The sequence below is a fragment of the Boleophthalmus pectinirostris genome, unplaced genomic scaffold, assembly GCF_026225935.1.
Source record: "Boleophthalmus pectinirostris isolate CB_2022bp ecotype Guang Dong unplaced genomic scaffold, ASM2622593v1 HiC_scaffold_8, whole genome shotgun sequence".
Taxonomy (NCBI): Eukaryota; Metazoa; Chordata; class Actinopteri; order Gobiiformes; family Gobiidae; genus Boleophthalmus; species Boleophthalmus pectinirostris.
In genome coordinates, this window is record NW_026571515.1 from 25,758,771 (window position 1) to 25,780,152 (window position 21,382).

Consider the following 21,382-nt stretch of genomic DNA (forward strand, 5'->3'; position numbering starts at 1 on the left):
TTCTTACTTTATGAAAAGAAGTGTTTGTTTGTTGCTGGGTCAGACTCAGTGCTTTCTGCAGAATTGGCGATTTCACAATACCTCCGTAGTGTCAGCACCAGTGTCATCCCTGGTGGCCATGTCTCGTCCAGCGCCCACTGTGAGGGTGACTGCTGTGGCCTTTTGCAGTTGCCATCTCTCAGAGATTGATGAATTGATTGTGGAGCTGCTGCCAGTGTGTCTGTGCCCTGGACCAAGGCGTCCCGGTTACGGGTGGGAATCCCAGCTATGGCATCTGGCCTGGGGCTACCATTGTGGCTGTCCTGCAGGAGGCCCTGGGGGCCAGTGGCCCTAAGAGCAGCTCTAACCCACATACTGCTGTCACACCCCTGGATACACAGCAGCACTTGCCCAGACATGGACCTGTGATTGGCTCACACAAGGCCAAACTGCCAAACTATGTAATTCAACAGAGAAACTACCTGATTGTGCCAAAAAGGTCTTGATGACAGCACTTTGGAAAGGCCATGGGAGAAAGACAACAGACATCTACATCCTACTCGAGTCAGGGAAGAGAGGAGTTCAATTAACAAGTTTTGAGACATACTGATTTTTAGAAACAAAATATTGATAAATAATAATATTATCACACTAAACAGCAATTGTGTCTCTTAAGTTTCATATTATGTGTTTTTCTAATATTTTGTATTATACTATAACATACACAGATTTATGTGTAGATTGCTATTTTACAATAGTTCCAATGACTGGCCCTTCCTTTTCATAGTGGCAGAAATAATTTAATACATATGCAGCATATTTTGTTCATCTTTGCTCTTTATTTTTATTATTTGATTTAATCCAGTCATACCATAGATCTCTGAGAATGTTACAGTGTTACTAAATTTCTACAATGTCAAACTCAGCAAACTTTAAGGAAAACATTATTTAGCCACAACTACAGAATGTTATCAGGGTTATGGTAGCTGGGGTATCTGGATGTTAGACATTCCTACAGAAAAACCTGTTAGATAAATCAACAACTGGCAATAGAAGGCCACAAAACAATGTTCACAGCAAACTGAACTGAAGAGAGCACATCACACAAACAAGTCCCTCTGTCGGACACATCAACCTCAATATCTACACGTGTTTAACATCACGGTCATTAATCCCATTGTATATTTTAGATGTTACATGAAGATATATATACAGTGGAGCCGACATAGAAAAGCATGCTTTTGCATATTAGAGGTTTTTAGTAAACTTTACACTAATCCAGTATAGCAGTTTTTCAACCAGTAGCAGATATTTAGACTACAGTCTGAGAAATGACAATTCACTTTTATTACAGATCTTGTGCAATATTAACATGCCTTAACGTTTTATTACGATCAACATCTTTTCACCTAATAGTGTGTTTTGTGTCAGTACACAGTAGGACCTTAGGCATAAAAACAAAGAAAAATAAATACTACTAAAAGCAATACTTTGTTTTGGTTGATAAACACAAAATACAGGAAATAACATAACATTACAAATTGTACAATAGTAATGCAGTTATTTTGTGCCACATGAAACAGAGATATAGCAACACATAAAACAAAAGAGTCACACTTATCGCAGATGGATAAATTAGGATCAAAGCCATGTTAAATGCAAAATACTGCTGCTCTCACTAAAAGACTACAACAAACATTCAAAACCTTACAAGATTTCTAATATTGCCAATCACATGCTCCACTGCATCGCTCTCTACAAGGCCGGCCAATAGCAGTTTTTAATACACTGAGCTTGTGCAGAGCACCTGTTTCACTTCAGTCATCATTATATATCCCAAACAATTGGTCTTTACTGATGCTGAGCCAGGCACGTTGAAGCAGTGGCCTGCAGGAGTTCACAGCCCCTACAAACTTGTGAGCCAAAGTAGAATCTCCATGCAGATTAGGGAAGCCGTAATATACACTGTTTTTTTCACCAGCTGCCTTAGCATTTTATGCACATAACAATTTAAGGAAAAGATTGTAAAGAGGCAAATAACCAATAAATTAACATGTTTAAAGCAATCTGCAAGAAAATAAAATAAAGACTGTCTACTCTATGAAGATTATAAGAGCAATTACAAAACCTAAGCAACTGAGATAACTCTGAGAAGGAAAACTGGATTACAGTAAAACACTGTTATGCACATTACATTATTCTGATTATGTATAGGCTTTGAACAATGATAATGATATTGTAATCTTGTTTAGCTGTAATGCCACTAAACTATTTTCACATTCTTAATCATTCACATCAAGTATCTGGATAAAAATTTCAATACAAACAAAAATCTGAAAAGGTAATGTGGTCAGTATTCCAAACAATAACATTTTGTTAAGAACCATATATTTTATACTGTGCAGTATAAACCTATATTGCACATTATTTACTTTAATTAAATAGCAAAGATAATTCAAGACTCAAATAAATAAGAAAAGGCATAATATAGTGTAACATTATAAGTTCAGGGAGAGATCACCATTCGGAACTGTCCTGCCTCTACATGTAAACAGACCCATTATAATCTTTACCTGGAGCTGGCACCAGGCTCTTCCGTCTACACTAACGACCCAGGACCCCTCATTTCTTGTTCTTGAGCTGGTTGGCGAGCCAGTCCAGGCCCTCGTACAGACCATCCCCACTCGTAGCACATGTGGCCTGGATGTACCAGTTGCGGTGACGTAGAGAGTGGAGGCCAAGTTTGTCTGTGATCTCTGCAGCATTCATGGCATTCGGCAAATCCTGCACAAATATGTATTGGAGTTACTTATAATGTCAGAAGCAGTCGTTACATAACAGTTGAATGACACGTTGAAGTCTTGTACCTGTTTGTTGGCAAAGACAAGCAGAACAGCATCTCGCAGCTCGTCCTCTGCCAGCATCCTCATAAGCTCCTCCCGGGCTTCGTTTACTCGCTCACGATCATTACTGTCAACCACAAAGATCAAACCTGCACACACAATTTAAAGATGCAAATGCGAGAGTTAAATACAAACAGTATTTTTGATTGAAACAATTGAAAGGTGGTTGGTTTATTGTACTGTCTATATATACGACTTTCTTAAGAGGTGGGGCTGTTGGAGGCAGAAAAGTTAAATAGATGAACTTGAAAGCTATTTTGCAGAGATCACATCGTTAAATCCCAACAATTACTGCATATTGTGCCAGTATCAATAAGTTATTTGGTCATGGTTAAACCTTTTAACACTTAATTGATGCTTATTACCATAACCAAAAAAACAAAAAAACGGGTTTTATGTCATCACAATCTTCATCTTGTACAGAATTTAATACAATGGCAACCATCACCAGGCTTTCAGTATGACTCAGACATAAGTATAAAACAGCTGGAGACTGAATGTAAATGACATCATGAGCAATGTTAGTCAGATAAGGCCCCAGGTGTTAGTGAGCGTGTGCTGAGGCCTGTACATTGTAAACCCCAACATGACCCACACCAAGAGCATTATGAGAGTTTATGGCAGTGTAGCTTACCCTGTGTATTCTGGAAGTAGTGCCTCCATAGGGGACGGATTTTGTCCTGGCCACCCACATCCCACACAGTAAAGCTAATGTTTTTGTACTCCACTGTCTCCACATTGAAACCTACACAAAGCACAGCGTTACAAGTAATTCCTCAATGTAGAATGATATAATTGGTATTACTGGACCTCTTACCTATTGTAGGAATTGTGGTAACAATTTCCCCAAGCTTTAACTTGTACAGAATAGTGGTTTTCCCAGCAGCATCAAGTCCTACCATAAGAATCCTCATCTCCTTTTTCCCTATAAGGCTTTTTAACAGATTTCCAAAGATGTTCCCCATGATGACGTTTTTATTTCACTAAGTTGCTGCAGAACTGACAAAAGACATCAGACATAAGGGTAAAAAGTCAGATCATGTACAAAACACAGCAACTTATCAGAAATAAAAATGCAACATTTTACTCATCACATGACCCCCATTGCTGCTTCAAGTCATTTCTTATCTTAAGGCATAGTTGCTCCACAACTCACAAGCATAACCTTAAACCTGTTGTTACACAAATCATAGACCTATCTGATTGTAAGTACATAAAGTAACCACTATGGTAGATAATTAAGCTACGATTATTTTTTTTTATCAGTTTTCTTTTGTTCACAACTAAAATTGATTTTGTGTACACACACACACACACACACACACACACACACACATATATATATATATATATATATATATATATATACACACACACACACACACACACACAATATACAACATAATAGCCATCTGGACGCTTATAATGGATCCATAATTACATCAAACAGCACAATATCATAACACTATTTCCATTCACTTCGGCGCAAAATTGACTTCGTATAATATCTATTCGTATTAACATGGTCTATACAGTAGGACACATCATTTGGTGTACAGCCCTATGTACAGCACAGACGATGCTAGCTAGTAGAGCCTGGCACAGCTGCAGAGGCAGGACATTCATGCATATGTCATAAAGCGAGAGGATGTCGGCTGATCCTGCACCTCGGGGATGAAGCTGGGTCCAGAGGCGCAAACGCGATGCACTTATGTTTTAGCAGGATATAAAATGCTCCATAGATGCTAACTGACCTGCTACACCTCCTCTCTAGTATTAAACATATTTCCGTGTGAATTTGTGCGCTGTAATCCCTTCATGCAGTCACGACACCACTCGGCCTAATGTCGTCGATTCACGGCCTTTTATAGGATATTATAGAACACTGTTAGAATGGCACACAGAAATAACCATCCGCGGTTGTTTAAAAGTAGCCTATATACGTTTATCAAAATTGTCACTGTTTGCATCTCATTCACTTACCCCTCCACGATAAGGCAGACGGGCCACCAACTGCTGGATTCAGGGAAAGGACTCGACAAGGTTCTCGCGAGACAGTGTAGCTGAGACCCTGGATTCTCGCGAGAACTGAGTTTAGAACACCTTGATGTTTTATCATCAAAGATTATTAATGATATTTTTGGTACGACGTTAGGGCTCGTCAGAATTCTTTTACAATGTATTTATTTATTACATTTATAAACATATAACCTTAGGAAAGAAATATTTGATTAAAAAAATAAATAAAAAGCCCATTGCACAAATTAAATGTACAGAAACTAAAGGCACTTGCATGCTATATTAAATCTCATATTAATAGCATTACAAAACTGTATTGAAAGTGTGTAGGGATGCATATTTGAATAATTAACATAGGAATTGTCCCAATAAATAAGTAATTACCTGGCTGTAATAGGATGCCAAGATAATCCAAGGGAGTACCACTGTGTGAGAGTCTAATGAGGCAGTATTGGGCACCTAAAAACAAGGTATCGGAAACTTAATCACTCTACCGTATACAAAAAATGAAGAACTGTTTTAAATGTGACCATCGAAGATTCCATCTTGCACAAGTTGTAGGTGAGTCAGTTAGTGGTTTAGTGATAGATGTGTTTATCAATTCAGTGGTGAAGGCAGAGGGAGGGGAGCAGATGTTTGCAGCTGCACACCAGATTATGGGGTGGAGTGACTGGTTGGGAAGAGCCTGAGCAGGGACTGGAGGGAGAGAGAGAGAGGGTTACACGTGGGTTAGAGAGGGCTTGGTGTAGTGGTGGTATATGTGAAGGTGGGGTGCATGGGAGTTATGACTTAAAGGACCCATTTTCCTCTGAAGTGTCTGCCAGTGCGCACCCTAGCAAACACAATCACAAGTATGGTTGGTTCTGCTAGCTGAACTAATGAGGGCCTGCACGTTGAGGGCAGGGGCTTTGATGTTCTGGGTAGCTGGCTCCTTGTGCTCTCCTCTCTGTCCCACATCAAAAATGAAAGGGGAGTGGAGAAGCAGATGTTTTTGAGGCATGTATTTACACAGCGTACACTTTATTCACCCCCTTCTCCATATAGTCGTACCCTGTTTGCCCCCTTGGTTCTGCATACCGGCTGTATGGATATCTCCACATCTTCATATCCAACTAAACACACTAAATCGCCTTACTTTATACATATAATCATCCTGTCAATCAAAGAGGGTCACTTTTATCTCTCATAACTTCCTCTCTCTCTAATTTGAGCCAAGTCTGGTTGTCATTACTCCGCGGCAGCCATTGCGTTGCTCTGCATTTGTCCATGCCTGCTCCATGAGAAGGATTGTACGGTAAAGAATGGGGAGAAGTGATACGAAAGGATAAAAACTAAACACAAGATCTGTCATGCACATGCAATATGGGAACAATGACAGGAAATTCCCCTTTTGCAACTGCTACAGGGACAAACAACACAAATGAAGAAACCATACGTGCATTCTTATCATTTATACCAGTTTATTGCTCCACTGTACACCCATCATAGTTTGACCAGTGTCACAATATTTTATAACACATTCACATTCTGGCAATAAGGGAATGTCCCACTGCAGATAACCATCTCCATACAAAACAGAGGAGACAGGCTGAATCTCCTTAACATTGCAGTAGTACAGTAAATCCTTCAGGTGCTGACATCTGAAAACTACATCTGCAGCATAATAAACACAAGTGCACTTTTACTACCAGAAATCTGCTACTTGCATGCATGTTTTTAATAAGTCTGCTAATGTCACAAGTTCAAACAATCACACATTAGCAAACTGCAACTGCATACCATATCATTTCCTTTTAAAGTTTTTTTTTTTGTTACTTATATTTTATCCACAATTTTAAAATCAAAATGTAGAAATATATTCATTAATCACAGACCACATTTTTAATCTACAAACTGCAGTCAAATTATCTACTGCTGGGATGCCATTTGAAAAATGTAAATCTTTGAATTTGGCATCATTAGAATCTCAGACACACTTGGTTTTTGAATCCTTGGATATGAACCTAGGACAGATGATCCTTTTGGATGATCATACTAGCAGACTGGTAGATTCCATGATTTAAAACGACCTGTCTTCCTGTCATTTAATGCGCCTCACAAATAAAAGTCATACTGTAGAGAAACAGTCATAAAAAGTTCTTCTATCTCCATAAAGTGGTCATAAAAAGCCTTGCACCTCCTAAAACAGAGCATAGAGCTTACACCCCATTGACGCAGCTACAGAACACTCACCAGCATTTGTTCAGAATGGGTCCATTAGTCAATTTATCATCCCTACAGTGGGATAAATTTAAGGTAACCCTGAATTTTCAATACAACCACTCATGGATTGCTTTTAACTATAAGCCGCAATATGTACATATCGATGCAAAGAAATGTATTTGAATAACTTGCCGTTGGTAGTTCAGTCTTGTATTGAGATTTAGGTACAAAAATAAACAATAACATTTCAATCTCTAAAAAAAATATATAAACTGTACACCTCTCAATCGTGAAAACATATAAGCAGACATGGATGCTGTAGGTTTAACAGCTCAGATAAAAGTGAATGTAGATTTACATAAATACACTAGTGCATGAACAGGTACTGTACACATTTACACAAACAGCTTGAGTGACACAAGGGTTACCCAGGCTTGATAGAGCAGCGTCTAAAAACACAAAAGTGAGGCAAGTGACATGAGTCACCTATTCAATCTCTGACTTGGCATTCTGAGAATAACAGAGGCTAAAGAGAAAATAGATCCCAGATGATGGAGTGAAAAGAGGAACTGTGGAATAAACTGTCACCAGGAAGGTTACACAAGTGGAAAAAACTATGCAGTTATCACAACTCCTCTCTACTTGCACACATTGACCCATTCCGTGAGACGACACTCATCACATAACACGTAGCAGCACCAGTGGAATCTGCAATTACAACGTTCATTTCGAGTCTGCTTTAAAATGTTGTGTCCCCGGCCACAGCACAATGAGCTGCAGCTGTCTGTGTTATAGCTGGTCTTGTTGCAGGTGCGACCCTGTGTACCCAGAGAGTCTACAGATGGGTCATATTCACAAAAATCTGGAGACTTCTCAAAGTACACCAGCTCTCTAGACATAGTGCGGCGCCGACCTCCCTTAAATCCTCCAGTGCTTCCTCTTGCACTATTCCCGAATCGTGGGTTAAAAACACCATTGTTCTTGTTCTGAGAGTTGACAAAAATGGCAGATAAAAATTTCTCCTTGAGTATAGCACCAACAAGCCGAAACTCTGGTGACACATGCCAGCAGGTTTTGAACTGACAGCTCCCTGATGTTCCGTGACATTTGCATTTCCTCTTCATGTTGTCAGTCACTATCTGTGGAGCAGGCAGAACTAATTAGGAATTGTAATACTGAAAATCTTTTAAATTGGTTCTCAGCTTTTTTCCTTGAAACCCACCTTACGGGTTCATGAAACATTCTGGAGCCCCCAGACCAAAAACTGTCCCCCACAGTTGCATTGCATGATCAAGAATATTCTAAACAAGCATTTATTTCAGACAAACATCAACCAATGACCTCTGGCGACCCCACTCCTCAGGTTGGGAACCACTACTATAAATGACAGCACAATAGTAAATCTCACCTGTCGCCCGACTTTGTTGTTGTGCATTCTCATTCGGGCGTGGATATCCCTGGGAGACCCTCGAGTGTCGAGCCAGTCCCTGGCGAAACGGTCCCCAAATTGAACATCATGACTACAGCCGCCCCATTCCCAGGTCTCCTGCATAGAGCTCAGCTCATTGGGTAAAGTCTTAAGGATAACTGAAGGATGAGTAGCGTGAAGGTGAGAAGGCAGGCTGCCATGGAGACCAGTCATCTCAGCAGGAAGTGTACGTGGCCTGCCCACCCCACCCTTCTGCAGGGTCTGCAGCTGCAGCTGAGAAAGTTTTAGACGAATCTTGTCATCGTCGAGTCTGCGTTTGGCCTCACAGCCACAGCCCCGCAGTTTACCCATACTACACGCTGTGGCCACAGAGTGGGCCACACCTGCTGCCAGCAGAGCCAGTGAGAAGGCACTCTCACGGAAACCTAGAACAAAGCAGCAGTAATGTTAGACTTCATCATAATGCTGGTTTAACCTGTGTTACCCTACATACTCATCTGTTCCATTATCAGCTTGCCTCAGACTCTCACCCCTGTTGAGGATGATGTTGTGGTGGGGCAGTTTATCCTGACCCTCCAATGTTGAGCAGTTCCAGCGTTGATCACGGAGCTGATGCTGGCATTCGTGTAGAGCCACCTGAATGCCCTGCAGGGCAGAGGCTGTGACATCAGGACTGCGAACACAGATTCTCATCTGCCTCTTACTAAGGCCTGGAAGCCTCAGGCAAACAGAGTTAGGGGTGAGCACTGGGTCTCCTGCCACCTTCAGGCTGAGGATGTCATTACACAGCACCCTGCACAGAAAGAAAAAAGCTTAGATTTTGGAGGTGTGGAGTGGGTGGATGAGTCATTATATTTGTCAGTTCATTAAACCCACTGAGTGGTGATGGAAAGAAGTTGGACTCGCTTAGATAGTAAATTAATGATTAAGAAAACATCAGCTCTTAAAAAATACCAATGTCGGTGAGAGCAATTATGGAAATAATTACGATAAACGTAAGTTGAAATGTAGCTACCTACTGGTAACCTAAAAAATCAACCACGGATAATGTAATTATTAAGGGGCTGAAAATAAAGAAACTAGAGACAACAGAAGGTAATTATTTACAAACACAGCCAGCCACGACCACGACCACTCAACCGCGTGAACATCTAACTCAGACTTTCTCAAGTGCACTTACTTTACCGCAGGTGACATAAGCGCTGCTGCCAAAATCAGGAGTTGCTCCCAACGGAGTTTGTTTGATAGCTCCATTTTGTTAGAATTCTTTCGCGACGTGACATTAAAACACGTGTTCCCCAGTCTTGTTAATAACAGCAAATAAGTGGACTTTAACAACTGAGGAAGAGCAAAGTATTATCGATTCACCGCCAAACGAGCGAAGACTGAAGAAGGAGAACAGAGAAACTCGGGGACGCGTAAACGGGAGGGGGAAAGAAAGAGGGGAGGGGAGATGCCTCAACGGGCGGCTGTTTGCTAAATATTGGCCGATATAAAAATTGGACTGACAGTTGCTCATTGTTTTGTTTTGGATGTAACATATGTCTCAAGTGTCAAAACGTCTTCCAAACTAAAGTTACGCACAGCCACTATGTACTTGAACGTAACTGCAAAACAATCATGAGCAGTAAATATATATATTTTTTAAATGGTTAAACTTATTTTTTCAAACATTAATGCATTATTAATATGAAATATCAGAAAAAAGCATACAGCTTTCTGAGGGGAACAACGGCTCCAACTGAACGCCAGAAAAGCAGCAGGCGCCCGGCTCTGTGATGACCCCTCACACCGTGCACCCCTCTCCTCCCACTAATTAGTGGCTATTTCATTTCATCAGCCTTTGCACATCATGTACGAGCTTTACAATCTGATCGAGCACCTTTATTATTGTATGATAAGTTAAATTGTATTTTAATTAAATTATAGGTAGGCCTATAGGCTATTGGAATGGTGCAAACAACATGGGGCATAATCATACACTAGTCCCGGCTACTTTAATAAAATTAAGTTAAACCTCCACAGAACAGGGTTCGCATAGTGACACCAATTCATTTAATCTCCTTCCATTCACCAACCTACAGCAATGAAACGTGCATTAGCATTCTGCTTTGGCGTGTATATCTAAGTGGCTTAAAAAGTGATTTTAAGTTGATTTGTATATAAAAGGCCCCCTTTATCCGGATTGAATCTCTAATCTGCTCTGTGTCGCATGACTGCTTCAGGAAACTCATATGAGCACCTTTTTAGAGGCTGCAGTAAAAACGTAGGGCGCTACCATTAAAGCCCTTTACAAAAGCCCACTTCCTTTTACTGTCATCACAAAAAGAGACAGAGAAAGGCTGTAGGCTGCAGCCACGGTGCTGACTAAAGTGGACCATGCAAATTGGTTAGGATATGTCACATAAGACACCGCTCAGCAGCAGGCTGCTATGGAGAAGTCTGGTGGCTGTTAGGGTTGCTCCTGGTTTGGTTAGATGGAGATGCCGCAAAATGGCTCAAGATGTGATTGCACTGCATGGATACATGTGCAGCAATGGAGGTCTGTAGGCCAGATGTTGGGATGGTAATATTCTAACTCACTCATCCTCTCTTACCGGGTCCATCATTGCCTATATCAACCTATTTAGAAAATAACATTTTCAGTCTGATTTTGGCTATTTATAATACTATGCATGTGTTGTTTTTTCCATGGCCTAAATGTATTTATGTTGCAAAGTCTGAAAATGCCCTTAGTCAGAGACTCTGGGAGCATGTTTGGAGAGAGGAGGAGTAGATGCGGTTAGGGAGTAGGCTAATCCAACCATCGGGCAAAAAGGGCAATTTTAGATTCTCATATTTGTACCGTGACAGCAAAAGAAACTACGACGCACAAAAACGGGCGTGCCTACAGCATCTGTGGCAGAGTGCACTCCTGGGCGCTTGGGAAGAACTCCCCTGCATCGTACAGTGAACAGTGATGTGATGGCCGTGAGATTCCACAAGTCTATGCGCAACTTCAAGGATTGTCCTATTTTTTTCTTTGTCTTTTTAAGACCATGTTGTGTTTCCTTATTCATTGTGCACCCTATGAAGAGCATTAACTATCCCTCCCTCCAATCCTATTGAAAAGGCTCGGAAAAAACAGAGGGAGATGAGAGCAGCAAATCCCTTTTTTATTCCCCTCGTAGCGCTCAATAAGAGAAGAATGTGTTGCCTATCAGTCACCGAGGGGATCAAGTCTTCGGGACTGTCCCACGCGTTCAATGCGCTGTGCAGAGCATCAATAAGCGAGACACAGTGAGGAGGGCAACAGCAGCAGTAGCATCCTGCCTGGACACTTGCCGACATTTAACATCCTGTCTCCTCTTCATACTCAAATCAGTAAGGTCTCTGCGTCTTTACCTCTTTACGCAAGGACTGTGCTTGGTGAGTTTGAACCTTACGCCACCATCTTCAATTTATAGGGTGATTATCTATCAGTGCATACGTCGCTTAAGATAACCTTTGAATAGATTTAAGTTAATATTTGTATATAAACTTGATGTATTTCTTTTTATTATATTTTTTTCGTGTGTGCATTTTAGAGTTTTTTTTTTTTACATTTTGAATTAAACCTCTCGTTTGCGGGCAGTGAGGAGTGGACGCAATGAAGAGCCTGGTGCTGTTGCTGAGTGTCAAAGCGGCTTGCATCCTGCTCGTGTCCTCGCTCTCGGGCACTGGGGCCGTCAACAACAGCGGCCGGTGGTGGTGAGTAGCCTACAGATGCCAAAGGGTGCACTCACTTATCAGGATAATTTTAACCCTAGGAGACGCGCTCAGTGCTTCATTTGACTTTGTACTGCTCTCGCGGCTCGAAATAATGTGTTGGTTTTGGCACTCGTCACATAAAAGCAACCACATGATTTTAAGGCATGTGGCTTCAGCTGTGCAGTTTTTTCACGTGAACCATTGCTGTTGTTTAGTGTGCTTAAAATATCTGCACATGCATTATTTTGATTGGAAAAATGAAACACAAATTATTGGTTTCTAAATAATTCTTAATCTAAAGCTACTTGTTTATAGGCCACATTAATTAGGCTACATAATTACCCAATGTTTTGGTAGCCTAATTCTGCAGCAGTTTGAGCTTGAAACCTGTTGACAACACTTATTCAAGATTTTTGACAAGGGTATAAGTGCGCATACTTTTTAAAGTATATCAATTAAAGTAAATTAAGCAAGACTTTAGTAATAAGCAGCGTCCACAACGCCTCTAGGCCCTACTTGTTGTTGATCTCTGTTAAGGCCATCCAAGCATTAGGCCTATGCCTTTTTATCATATAGATACAAGGCCATGACGCACGGTGGGTTATATTATACGTTATGGTACATTTCCAATAAGCCTAAATAAATTTACAATGAAATTGGGAATTTATAGCATTTGCTTAAGAGACACCTGCCTAAAAATACAATGGAAAAAATTCCTGGGCCTATTAGTGGTTAGTGTGATTCTATTAGTCCAATATTATACAAATGTATTCTTTATTATTTATTATAGTCATATTTGTTTGAGTTTGTCAAGATAAAGTTTTTATGTATCTGTCTATGGCTTAATATTATTATTTTTTATTTTATATATATATATATATATATATATATATATATATATATATATATATATATATATATATATATATATATATATATATATATATATACATATATCATTTATTTTATTTTTTTATTGACCCAAAATAAGCTATTCAATGAAGTTCAGATTTTCCTTATGTTGTGTCCAGGGGGATTGTCAATGTGGCTTCATCTTCCAACCTGCTCACTAACTCCAAGAATGTTCAGCTTGTCTTAGACCCCAGCCTGGCTCTGCTGAGTCGACGCCAACGGCGACTGATTCGGCAGAATCCTGGCATCTTACATGCCATCGCTGCTGGGCTGCACACTGCCATAAAAGAGTGCAAGTGGCAATTCCGCAACCGCCGCTGGAACTGCCCGACCACCCACAGCCCAGCAATATTTGGCAAAATTGTCAACCGTGGTGAGCCACTGTTATCAGGGGATATTTGGATGATTTGGGACGGGACGATAAACTGTTTATCATTAAACAATATAATACTGTGTATATGATTTAGTTGGAAATCTTAATTGAAGTTGTGTTTCTTCAGGTTGCCGGGAAACAGCATTTGTATTTGCCATTACGAGTGCAGGGGTGACCCATGCTGTAGCCCGCTCCTGCTCAGAGGGAGCCATAGAGTCATGTACGTGTGATTATCGCCGCAGAGGTCCTGGGGGGCCCGACTGGCACTGGGGAGGTTGCAGTGACAATGTGGACTTTGGCCGTATGTTCACACGCGAATTTGTGGACTCCAGTGAGAAAGGCCGGGACCTCCGCTACCTCACCAACCTCCACAACAACGAAGCGGGCAGAATGGTGAGTAAAGACAGAACAGAGGATTCCAAAAGTATTTCATTGACCTTTCCAAAAAGTAATGTTTCTTTTTTTCTTTTTTTTCATGCAGACTGTGTCATCAGAGATGCACCAGGAGTGTAAATGCCATGGAATGTCAGGTTCTTGTACTGTTCGTACCTGCTGGATGCGCCTGCCCAACTTTCGCACAGTAGGAGACTTCTTAAAGGATCGTTTTGATGGTGCATCCAGAGTAGTGTATGGCAACAGGGGGAGCAACAGAGCCTCTCATAGAGCCGACCCACGACATTTGGAACCTGAAAACTCAGCTCATAAAGCTCCTTCTGCCATGGACCTGGTGTACTTTGAGAAATCTCCAAATTTTTGTTCCTATAATGGGAAGACTGGCACTGTAGGCACCTCTGGAAGAACATGTAACAGCTCTTCTCCTGGTCTAGATGGCTGTGAGCTGCTGTGCTGTGGCCGTGGATATAAGTCACGGACTGAGAGTGTGACGGAGCGTTGCCACTGCACTTTTCACTGGTGCTGTCACGTCAGCTGCCTCAACTGCACCAGCACACGGACGTTACACCAGTGTCTATAATTTCAAGTCTCTTTTTTATCATCTATTAAGATAAACTTAATGGTTAAATGGTGGGCAGCGATGGCCTCTAATGTACTTCAACAGGGTATCCAGATGTTGTAGGTGCTTTAACGCCACCTTGGTGCTTCACATTAATAGGAGGGTATTTCAAGACAACATTTATGATCCATATCAAGGGGACATTCTCCACTCGTCCCATGTTTACACTGTGGATAAATAGGAATGGCGTAAACAGAGGTTTATGTGGTCCAGAATTGATTGCTGTACCCAGGTAGTACTGCAGCCTCTCCCACGACGGCCAAAGACTGGACACAATGTTTTACAGATGTTTCTGTGGCCACAGAGCCACAAACATGTTCTCATAAACTGGTGAAGTCCTCTAACAAGCGGACAGATAGTTAAGAAAATCCAGGTTTTGTTTTCTTTAGCTGAAGCTTGGCTCCTTAAGTATATCTACCAAGGGATGCCCTCAGACCTTACTTGTATTCTTAGGCATAGGATACAGCCCAAACTCTTACAATTTCCTCACCACTTTGGGTCTGTGTGTTTAGATTTCTCTGGAGCTGAATACACCTTAACTCCTTACAGTTCCTCGAACTTACCACATGATGGTCTTGTTGTTACCCAACTGGAAACAAAAACTGCCAAGAAAAACTGAAATTTAGACATAACCAGAAATCTTACTGAGGCTGATTTGAATGTATTATCAACGCACTGAATATGATGACATAAAGGGCTAGTTTGGCAAGTGTCAGGCAAAAATAAATAATCATTTGTTAACAGCCTTCAACATCAGCTCTATTGTCACTATTAAGTGTAATGTAAGAGGAATTAGTACACTGATATTGATGTAGCAAATGGCTCCACCAAAAATCTATTACTTATGGTTATGAACGAAGAGAACCAAAATGCTGTAAATATTAAAATATAAATGTATTTATAATGGTGTCATGTGTAAGATGGGTAACATGCACCTCAATAACTGTAAACCAGGCATTGAATCAGTATTTTTTTCAACATCAGCTTGTATTCTGTAATGTATGTGGTCATGCACTGAATATCTACTTTTTAAATGTGTAAATAAATACAAAATATTTATTTCCGTAGGAAGGGATAAAAATGTTTTAGAAATGTAGACTTCCTTTTGTATTAAATAATAAAAAAATAAAGTTTATATTTTCAATTAACCAGTGTGGATGGATGCTAAAAGATGACAAAGCCCAGTATACAATGTGTTTTGGAAAGTTTAGACAACCATCCAAGTGAACATATAAGCCTGTCCCTGGGTGTCCTTTGCCTAATCCTATTACTTAGTCTAAAGCAGCCCTTTTCTGCAGCTCACAAAACATTTCTGCATCTGTGCCCCCAACCACAGAGGCTACTTATCCAGCCACAACCCCCTACTTTATACAGTATACATTTACAGCACTTGGAAGCAGAGGCTCATTTGCCCAATACTGACAAGAAATCATATTCAGTCATCCCACCTACAATACTGACCACCACTGTGCATAAAGTTTTCATTGTTGTCCTAAAACTGAGATGATAATTCAAGATTCAATTCAGTATTTGTGTGGGTAAATTACAAACTCCCTGACAATTCCAACTTGCAATTATATTAGAATAAATACTGTGATCAGTAGTTTTTTGTTTGTTTGGTTGGTTCTTTTTACATTTTTACATAAGCGATAGATCAACCCAATCAAATAATGTCAAAATATTAATTGTGCATATGTCCCAAATGTTTATAAATGAGGTTGTTTGTGGGAAGATCTGGTATAAATGTAATTTATCATCACTGCACAAGATCTTACTAAGCATTAATTCTATCACGTTATCATAATTTTCTTATATTGTTAGGCATCTCAAATGCATTACTGAATAGTGTACTAGAAGCAATTTTACATAAATGAATGCACTCAAAAAGATTGAGCAAAATTGTTAGACAGATTAGATGTAGAAGAAGACAAGAGTTCAAATCCCATGCGTGAGAGTGGAGTAGGACAGTGGCTGCAGACTGTGTAGGGGGTGCAGCCTGTGGGAGTGCTAAGGAGTCAGTGATAATTAGCTCAATTAGTGACAAAGGCAGTGTAATAAATACCGACTTAGTGTCTGGGTCCCTGCTGGTCGCTCCCTGCGCGGCCTGCGATATGGCCCTGGCCTGACGGACAATTCATTAAACTGACAAAATACCCCACCGTCCAGGCGTGACGCAGTGAGTTAGCCCCCTACAGACCTGGCTCATTGTTCTAATTGTCTGGGCTGGAGTCACTTTGTGGACACCTCCCCTCCACACACCCCGCCTTCACACCCTGCCTTCAGAGCGCCCATGGAGTTAATGCTCCTACCTCAGCCTGTAAGTAGGTGATCGGCAGGTTTGGAAAGACAGCGGCAAGAGTTTCTTGGGGTGGGGTAGCTGGTGGGGGGACACGGTGAGATTAGCGAATGGAGGTTGCCTGGGAGTGCTGGGAGCAGCGCCGATAGGAATGTAGGAGAGATGAGTCCTGAAGCTCGGATGTGGGACAAAGCGAGAGTTAATAAGGAAAGATTGAAGGGGCTGGCGACAATGGGCCGCCACCCGAGTCGAGATGAAATTGCTTCCGAGGATTATTGGGAGAGGGTGTTAGCGTCGCACTCTTTGTGTTATGAATGTGTGTTTGGTTGGGCATTTGTGTGTTTGTTGGTGTGTATGCTGGGGCAGGGGGAGCATTGGATTGATGGCAGCCCCTCTGGTTGGGGAGCAGGGGACCTTGAGGAGGCTAACCGGCTGTTCCCACAGTCTGTTCTCCTGAAGCCACCTTTGACACACGGGGCTGCCAGGAGGCAAGCAGGCAGCGTGTAGAGAGGGGTACACAATAAGAAACAACAGAACCTCTTTACAAAATTCATTTTCTGAAGAAGAGCAAAGGAGAAAGCATGTTGGAGGTGAGAGGAAAACACAAAGTGAGGAGAACATACAGTGACAGGCAGAGCGCAAAACAAATGATTTGCCAGAACATAACAAATATACATGAACATAATACACACATTTTTCACTATATAGAATATTTTAAATTGTTTGTCCAATCAGGTGAACAATCATGAAACAGAGATGATATACTTTTTTTTTTTTTTTTATCTAAACCCAGTGTTACTGAGGATGACATGTAGCAGAAGAAGATAAATAAATAAATAAGAATGAATTAAACTACAACAATACAATTATTATTTACACACACAGACAGAACACAGACAACATTAACTGAGTCAATGTTTGGTGTTTGTTGTACTTCATATGAAGAAGAAAGCATGCATGCGTGTGCATATTTGTACATACGTGACTTTTTTGCACATTCCAAACTCAGCGTGCGCCCGTGCGGTGTGTCCTTCTGTGTGGGTGAGTGGATGGCAGCTGGGAGGCAGACAGTGTCCAGAAGAATCATCACCTAGCAACTGACCTTTATGGCAGATGGCAACTCCAGAGTAACAGCCACCCAGCATCACAAAGGGCTAGGCCTCCTAACAACTCCATCACTTCATCATCCACAGGCCTGCCATGACCTGTCAGACCAGAGACAAGTAAAGTCATAATTATGGAAATGGCCACTAACGAGTAGGGCAGTGGGCTAAGGTTTACAAGGGGCTATTTTAAGATGTTCTTTCCTGTTTCATACCAACTTTATGATACAGAGACATACTCCTACTGAAAATTACTGATAAGGAACGACATGATATCAAATTTCAAGTTTCCATGTTCGGAAGGAGCATCTAAGTATAGAGGATGCCTTGCAACAGTTATCCATTTGCTTGCTTGACCAAGGACTGTTTCAGAGTTTGATTTTCTAACTTAACCATTAACTTTTAACTGTGGCATACAAAGTTATAAATTAGAGACAATATAATTAATATTGCTATTGGTAATATTGTGGGATTTTTTTTGCCAATCATTAATATATATGATACATGTTTGTTTGTTGTTTTGCAAATATCTCTGTCACTTTCTCCTTTTAAGAGGTGGCTGTATGTCTTCATAATCTTCAAAAAACAATACTGATTATTCTGTCTCAGATAAATATATGTTGTTATTATTTTTAACAGAGGTCAATCATTCACCCTTACAAAAGAGCTACAGCTCACTGGGTATAACCTGGTTTTAATAAAGCTTAACAAAAGCTAATCTGTGATCTTTACATTTTGGTTAAACAGCTTTAGGCCACAATAACAACACAAAGATTGGATACTGGTGTCCAGACCATCCCTACTTAAAACTTCAGAATCTCTGTTTCATCTAAAAATCACCTTATTGCATACCTATGGCTATGTGAAAACACTAAAAATGGGACTTATTAAAAGAGGTTAAATGTCTTTTCAGAATTTACTCACTGATCTGACTTTATAAAGAGATGACAACAGGGCAGAAACCAGTCCAGACAACTCCAAACCACTGCTTTTGGTTGTTCCGGTTTTCAGCACACTATTGTGAATCAGGGTGTGGATAGACCGCTTTAGCACTTAGAGCTGAGAGTCTGGTGCCTGTGGTCAGGCTCAGTGGTGCCTGTGTCCAGCACAAAGAGGAAGCCCTGTAGTAGAGGTATGACAGATTGAACTTCATCAAATACACAAGGTTTTGTTATAATGATAGCAAGAGAGTTAGAAGGCACTTAGATCTATGTATTCTTTCACTCTTTAAGAATTTATTCAAATTGATGGAACCTAACCCTACTCTAGAGCCCAAGAATGTATTATTATCAATATAATTCAATCACCTCACCATTATCATTATTAATCAATCACCTTTGTCAAAAAGGGTAATATTTCTTGGCCTGTAAGAGCAATGCAAACAGATATTTGAATAACGGCTTATATAAAAGACAGTTAGACATTAATATAAAACATCTGCGAAGCTAACAGACGAAACACTTCCTGTTCAACTAAATATAAAAAAGGCAATAAAACAATTATGCCATATAGTGAGAACTACAAGTCTTGCAGGTAACTGAAATGATAGATAGGGTTTAGTAGGTAAACATTCTGGGTACACTGCAGCAATGTTCAATTAAGACCCATTATATATAGATGATTAAATTAAGTTTCTAAGCGACTGGACAACAGACAGTTTGATTGCATTTGATTTTACGTAAACAGCATATAGCTTTGCATATTTCTGCTAAATTGTATTTGTTCAGATTCTGATTTGAGAGAAGTTTAATTTGAAATTATTAGTTAGTGCCACCTTTACAGTACTTACAGTATTTACAGCACTTCCCCTATAGGCAAAACCACATTTTGGTGATTTTTGGTGATAGATATTATGAATGTTAGCCATTAACATTCATATAATAGCATTATAATTCAATATTAATCAAGAGCTGAACAATATATAGAATAAAACTCTATTTGAAATTACAGATCAAGACGTCCCAAAACGGTCTGCTGTACATGTGTAACTCTACCATGGGATTATTGACCTGTTGTATTACTGAAACAGGGGAAGATAGATCTGAGTTGATAGTTGGTTTTAATTATGAGTTGTATTGTACAGCAGCCATGGGTGAGTGTTCAACACTGACACAGACATACAAGAATGTTTCTCTGATGCACTTTAGAATCAGAGTGGTTTAAGAGAGTGGGACTATGACACATTCTTCTGTGACTGGATGTGACGGAGACATACATCATTGTTCAGACGTTGGTTCACAGCTCCAAACAAAGACTGTACACAAATCTCATCTAATTCATCTTACAGCAACTTTGGAAACTGAGATGCCACAACATACACTCATCTTTGGCAACCTGGTGAGATATGACTACTTCAACAGCTAATGGATACAGCTTATGTGGTCAAAAAAATTATCCACCCAATATGTTATATTTTTGGGAAATGAGAAAAGTACATTTCACTTTCATAAGGAATGTATGACTGTGCATGTTTGTCTGTGCACACAAAAGCTTTTCTTCTGCAGCTCCATCCACATTATCCAGAGCATGTGGCTGCCAAGGCCTGTAAAGAAGACATTTCTGTTGGCATCTGTTTTTAAAGGCAGTGACATAGGGGACAGCCAACCACAGGAGCCACATATCTCCAGATCTACATGCATTCTGAGGATTGCTTGCATAACAGAGACGCCCAACTCTCTATTCTCCCTCTCTCTCTCTCCTCTCTTCCAAACACACGTTTTTTCTTTCTTTTTACCGCTCACACACATGTAATATTGGTCCCACCCTTCGTTGTTTAAATGCAATATATGCACCAAAGTTTAGGGGTCTAATCACTTCCAGAGGTATGCCATGTCTAGTTCTAACAGCTTTGGGATTCATTTTAGCATCCTAAAAACTACAATATTAGAATTATTGTTATATTACTGGGTGTAATTGTCTGACGATCATACAAATATAGCTGCTATAACTATCCCCACAACTACATCTATTATGACTTTCCCCAGTAAACAAAATTAGAATATGTTTAAGATTACCAATACTGGGTTGACGAATAGAGTTTTAAGATGTAGCACTGACTACAGAAAGATAAGAAAGGAAACTGTCTTTATATTAAAACTTACCGTAGGTCTCCTCTACAAACTCACAGTCAGTTTGTCCCCATTTGCCATCCTCACATTCTTGTATAATTGAAATGTCACAAAGACTGAGTCAATTAACAACATATGGGAAGAGTAGAGTAGCTCAACAGTGGTTTTCTGTGTGGGGAGGCAGACTGAGACTCACACAACTTGTTACTATTCTTTGCGCCTATAGTTCCTTCAGATGTACTTTGGTATGTAAACAAGTAATTAAGTTTGGCTTCATCTGGTTCAATTTTAAATGATATTGAGGTGGTACAGATGGCAATTAAAAGCATTTGTAATCAGAGGGAAAAATCTACATCA

General features: G+C 40.3%; 4 protein-coding genes across 5 annotated transcripts in view; 1 reads left to right on the forward strand and 3 right to left on the reverse strand.

Moving 5' to 3' along the window:
- Positions 1–398, reverse strand: part of LOC129412345 (extended synaptotagmin-1-like) — a 4,712-nt gene extending 4,314 nt beyond the window's left edge. The window contains exon 1 of the mRNA XM_055165909.1: positions 36–398. Within this exon, the coding sequence (XP_055021884.1) occupies positions 36–398 (363 nt within the window). The remainder of the gene's footprint in view (positions 1–35) is intronic.
- Positions 399–1,304: 906 nt separating this feature from the next.
- Positions 1,305–5,008, reverse strand: arf3a (ADP-ribosylation factor 3a). 2 transcript variants are annotated; one of them, XM_055166005.1, is made up of 6 exons: positions 4,866–4,903; positions 4,637–4,744; positions 3,700–3,881; positions 3,517–3,627; positions 2,847–2,971; positions 1,305–2,763 (listed from the first exon to the last, which is right to left on the reverse strand). In XM_055166005.1, the coding sequence occupies exons 3-6, from the start codon at positions 3,845–3,847 to the stop codon at positions 2,602–2,604; spliced, it is 546 nt and encodes a 181-aa protein (XP_055021980.1). In that variant the 5' UTR covers positions 3,848–3,881; positions 4,637–4,744; positions 4,866–4,903; the 3' UTR covers positions 1,305–2,601. The 2 variants fall into 2 exon arrangements, with proteins under 2 accessions (XP_055021980.1, XP_020785245.1); XM_020929586.2 differs by lacking the exon at positions 4,637–4,744 and having other exon boundaries at positions 4,866–5,008.
- Positions 5,009–6,385: 1,377 nt separating this feature from the next.
- On the reverse strand, positions 6,386–9,894 carry wnt10b (wingless-type MMTV integration site family, member 10b). Its single transcript, XM_055166004.1, has 4 exons — positions 9,713–9,894; positions 9,063–9,325; positions 8,512–8,957; positions 6,386–8,242 (listed from the first exon to the last, which is right to left on the reverse strand). Exons 1-4 carry the CDS (start codon positions 9,784–9,786, stop codon positions 7,742–7,744), a joined length of 1,284 nt encoding a protein of 427 aa, XP_055021979.1. The 5' UTR covers positions 9,787–9,894; the 3' UTR covers positions 6,386–7,741.
- On the forward strand, positions 9,418–14,530 carry wnt1 (wingless-type MMTV integration site family, member 1). Its single transcript, XM_020929846.2, has 5 exons — positions 9,418–9,527; positions 12,146–12,261; positions 13,293–13,546; positions 13,674–13,939; positions 14,028–14,530. The coding sequence occupies exons 2-5, from the start codon at positions 12,161–12,163 to the stop codon at positions 14,517–14,519; spliced, it is 1,113 nt and encodes a 370-aa protein (XP_020785505.1). The 5' UTR covers positions 9,418–9,527; positions 12,146–12,160; the 3' UTR covers positions 14,520–14,530.
- The last annotated feature ends 6,852 nt before the right edge of the window (positions 14,531–21,382 follow it).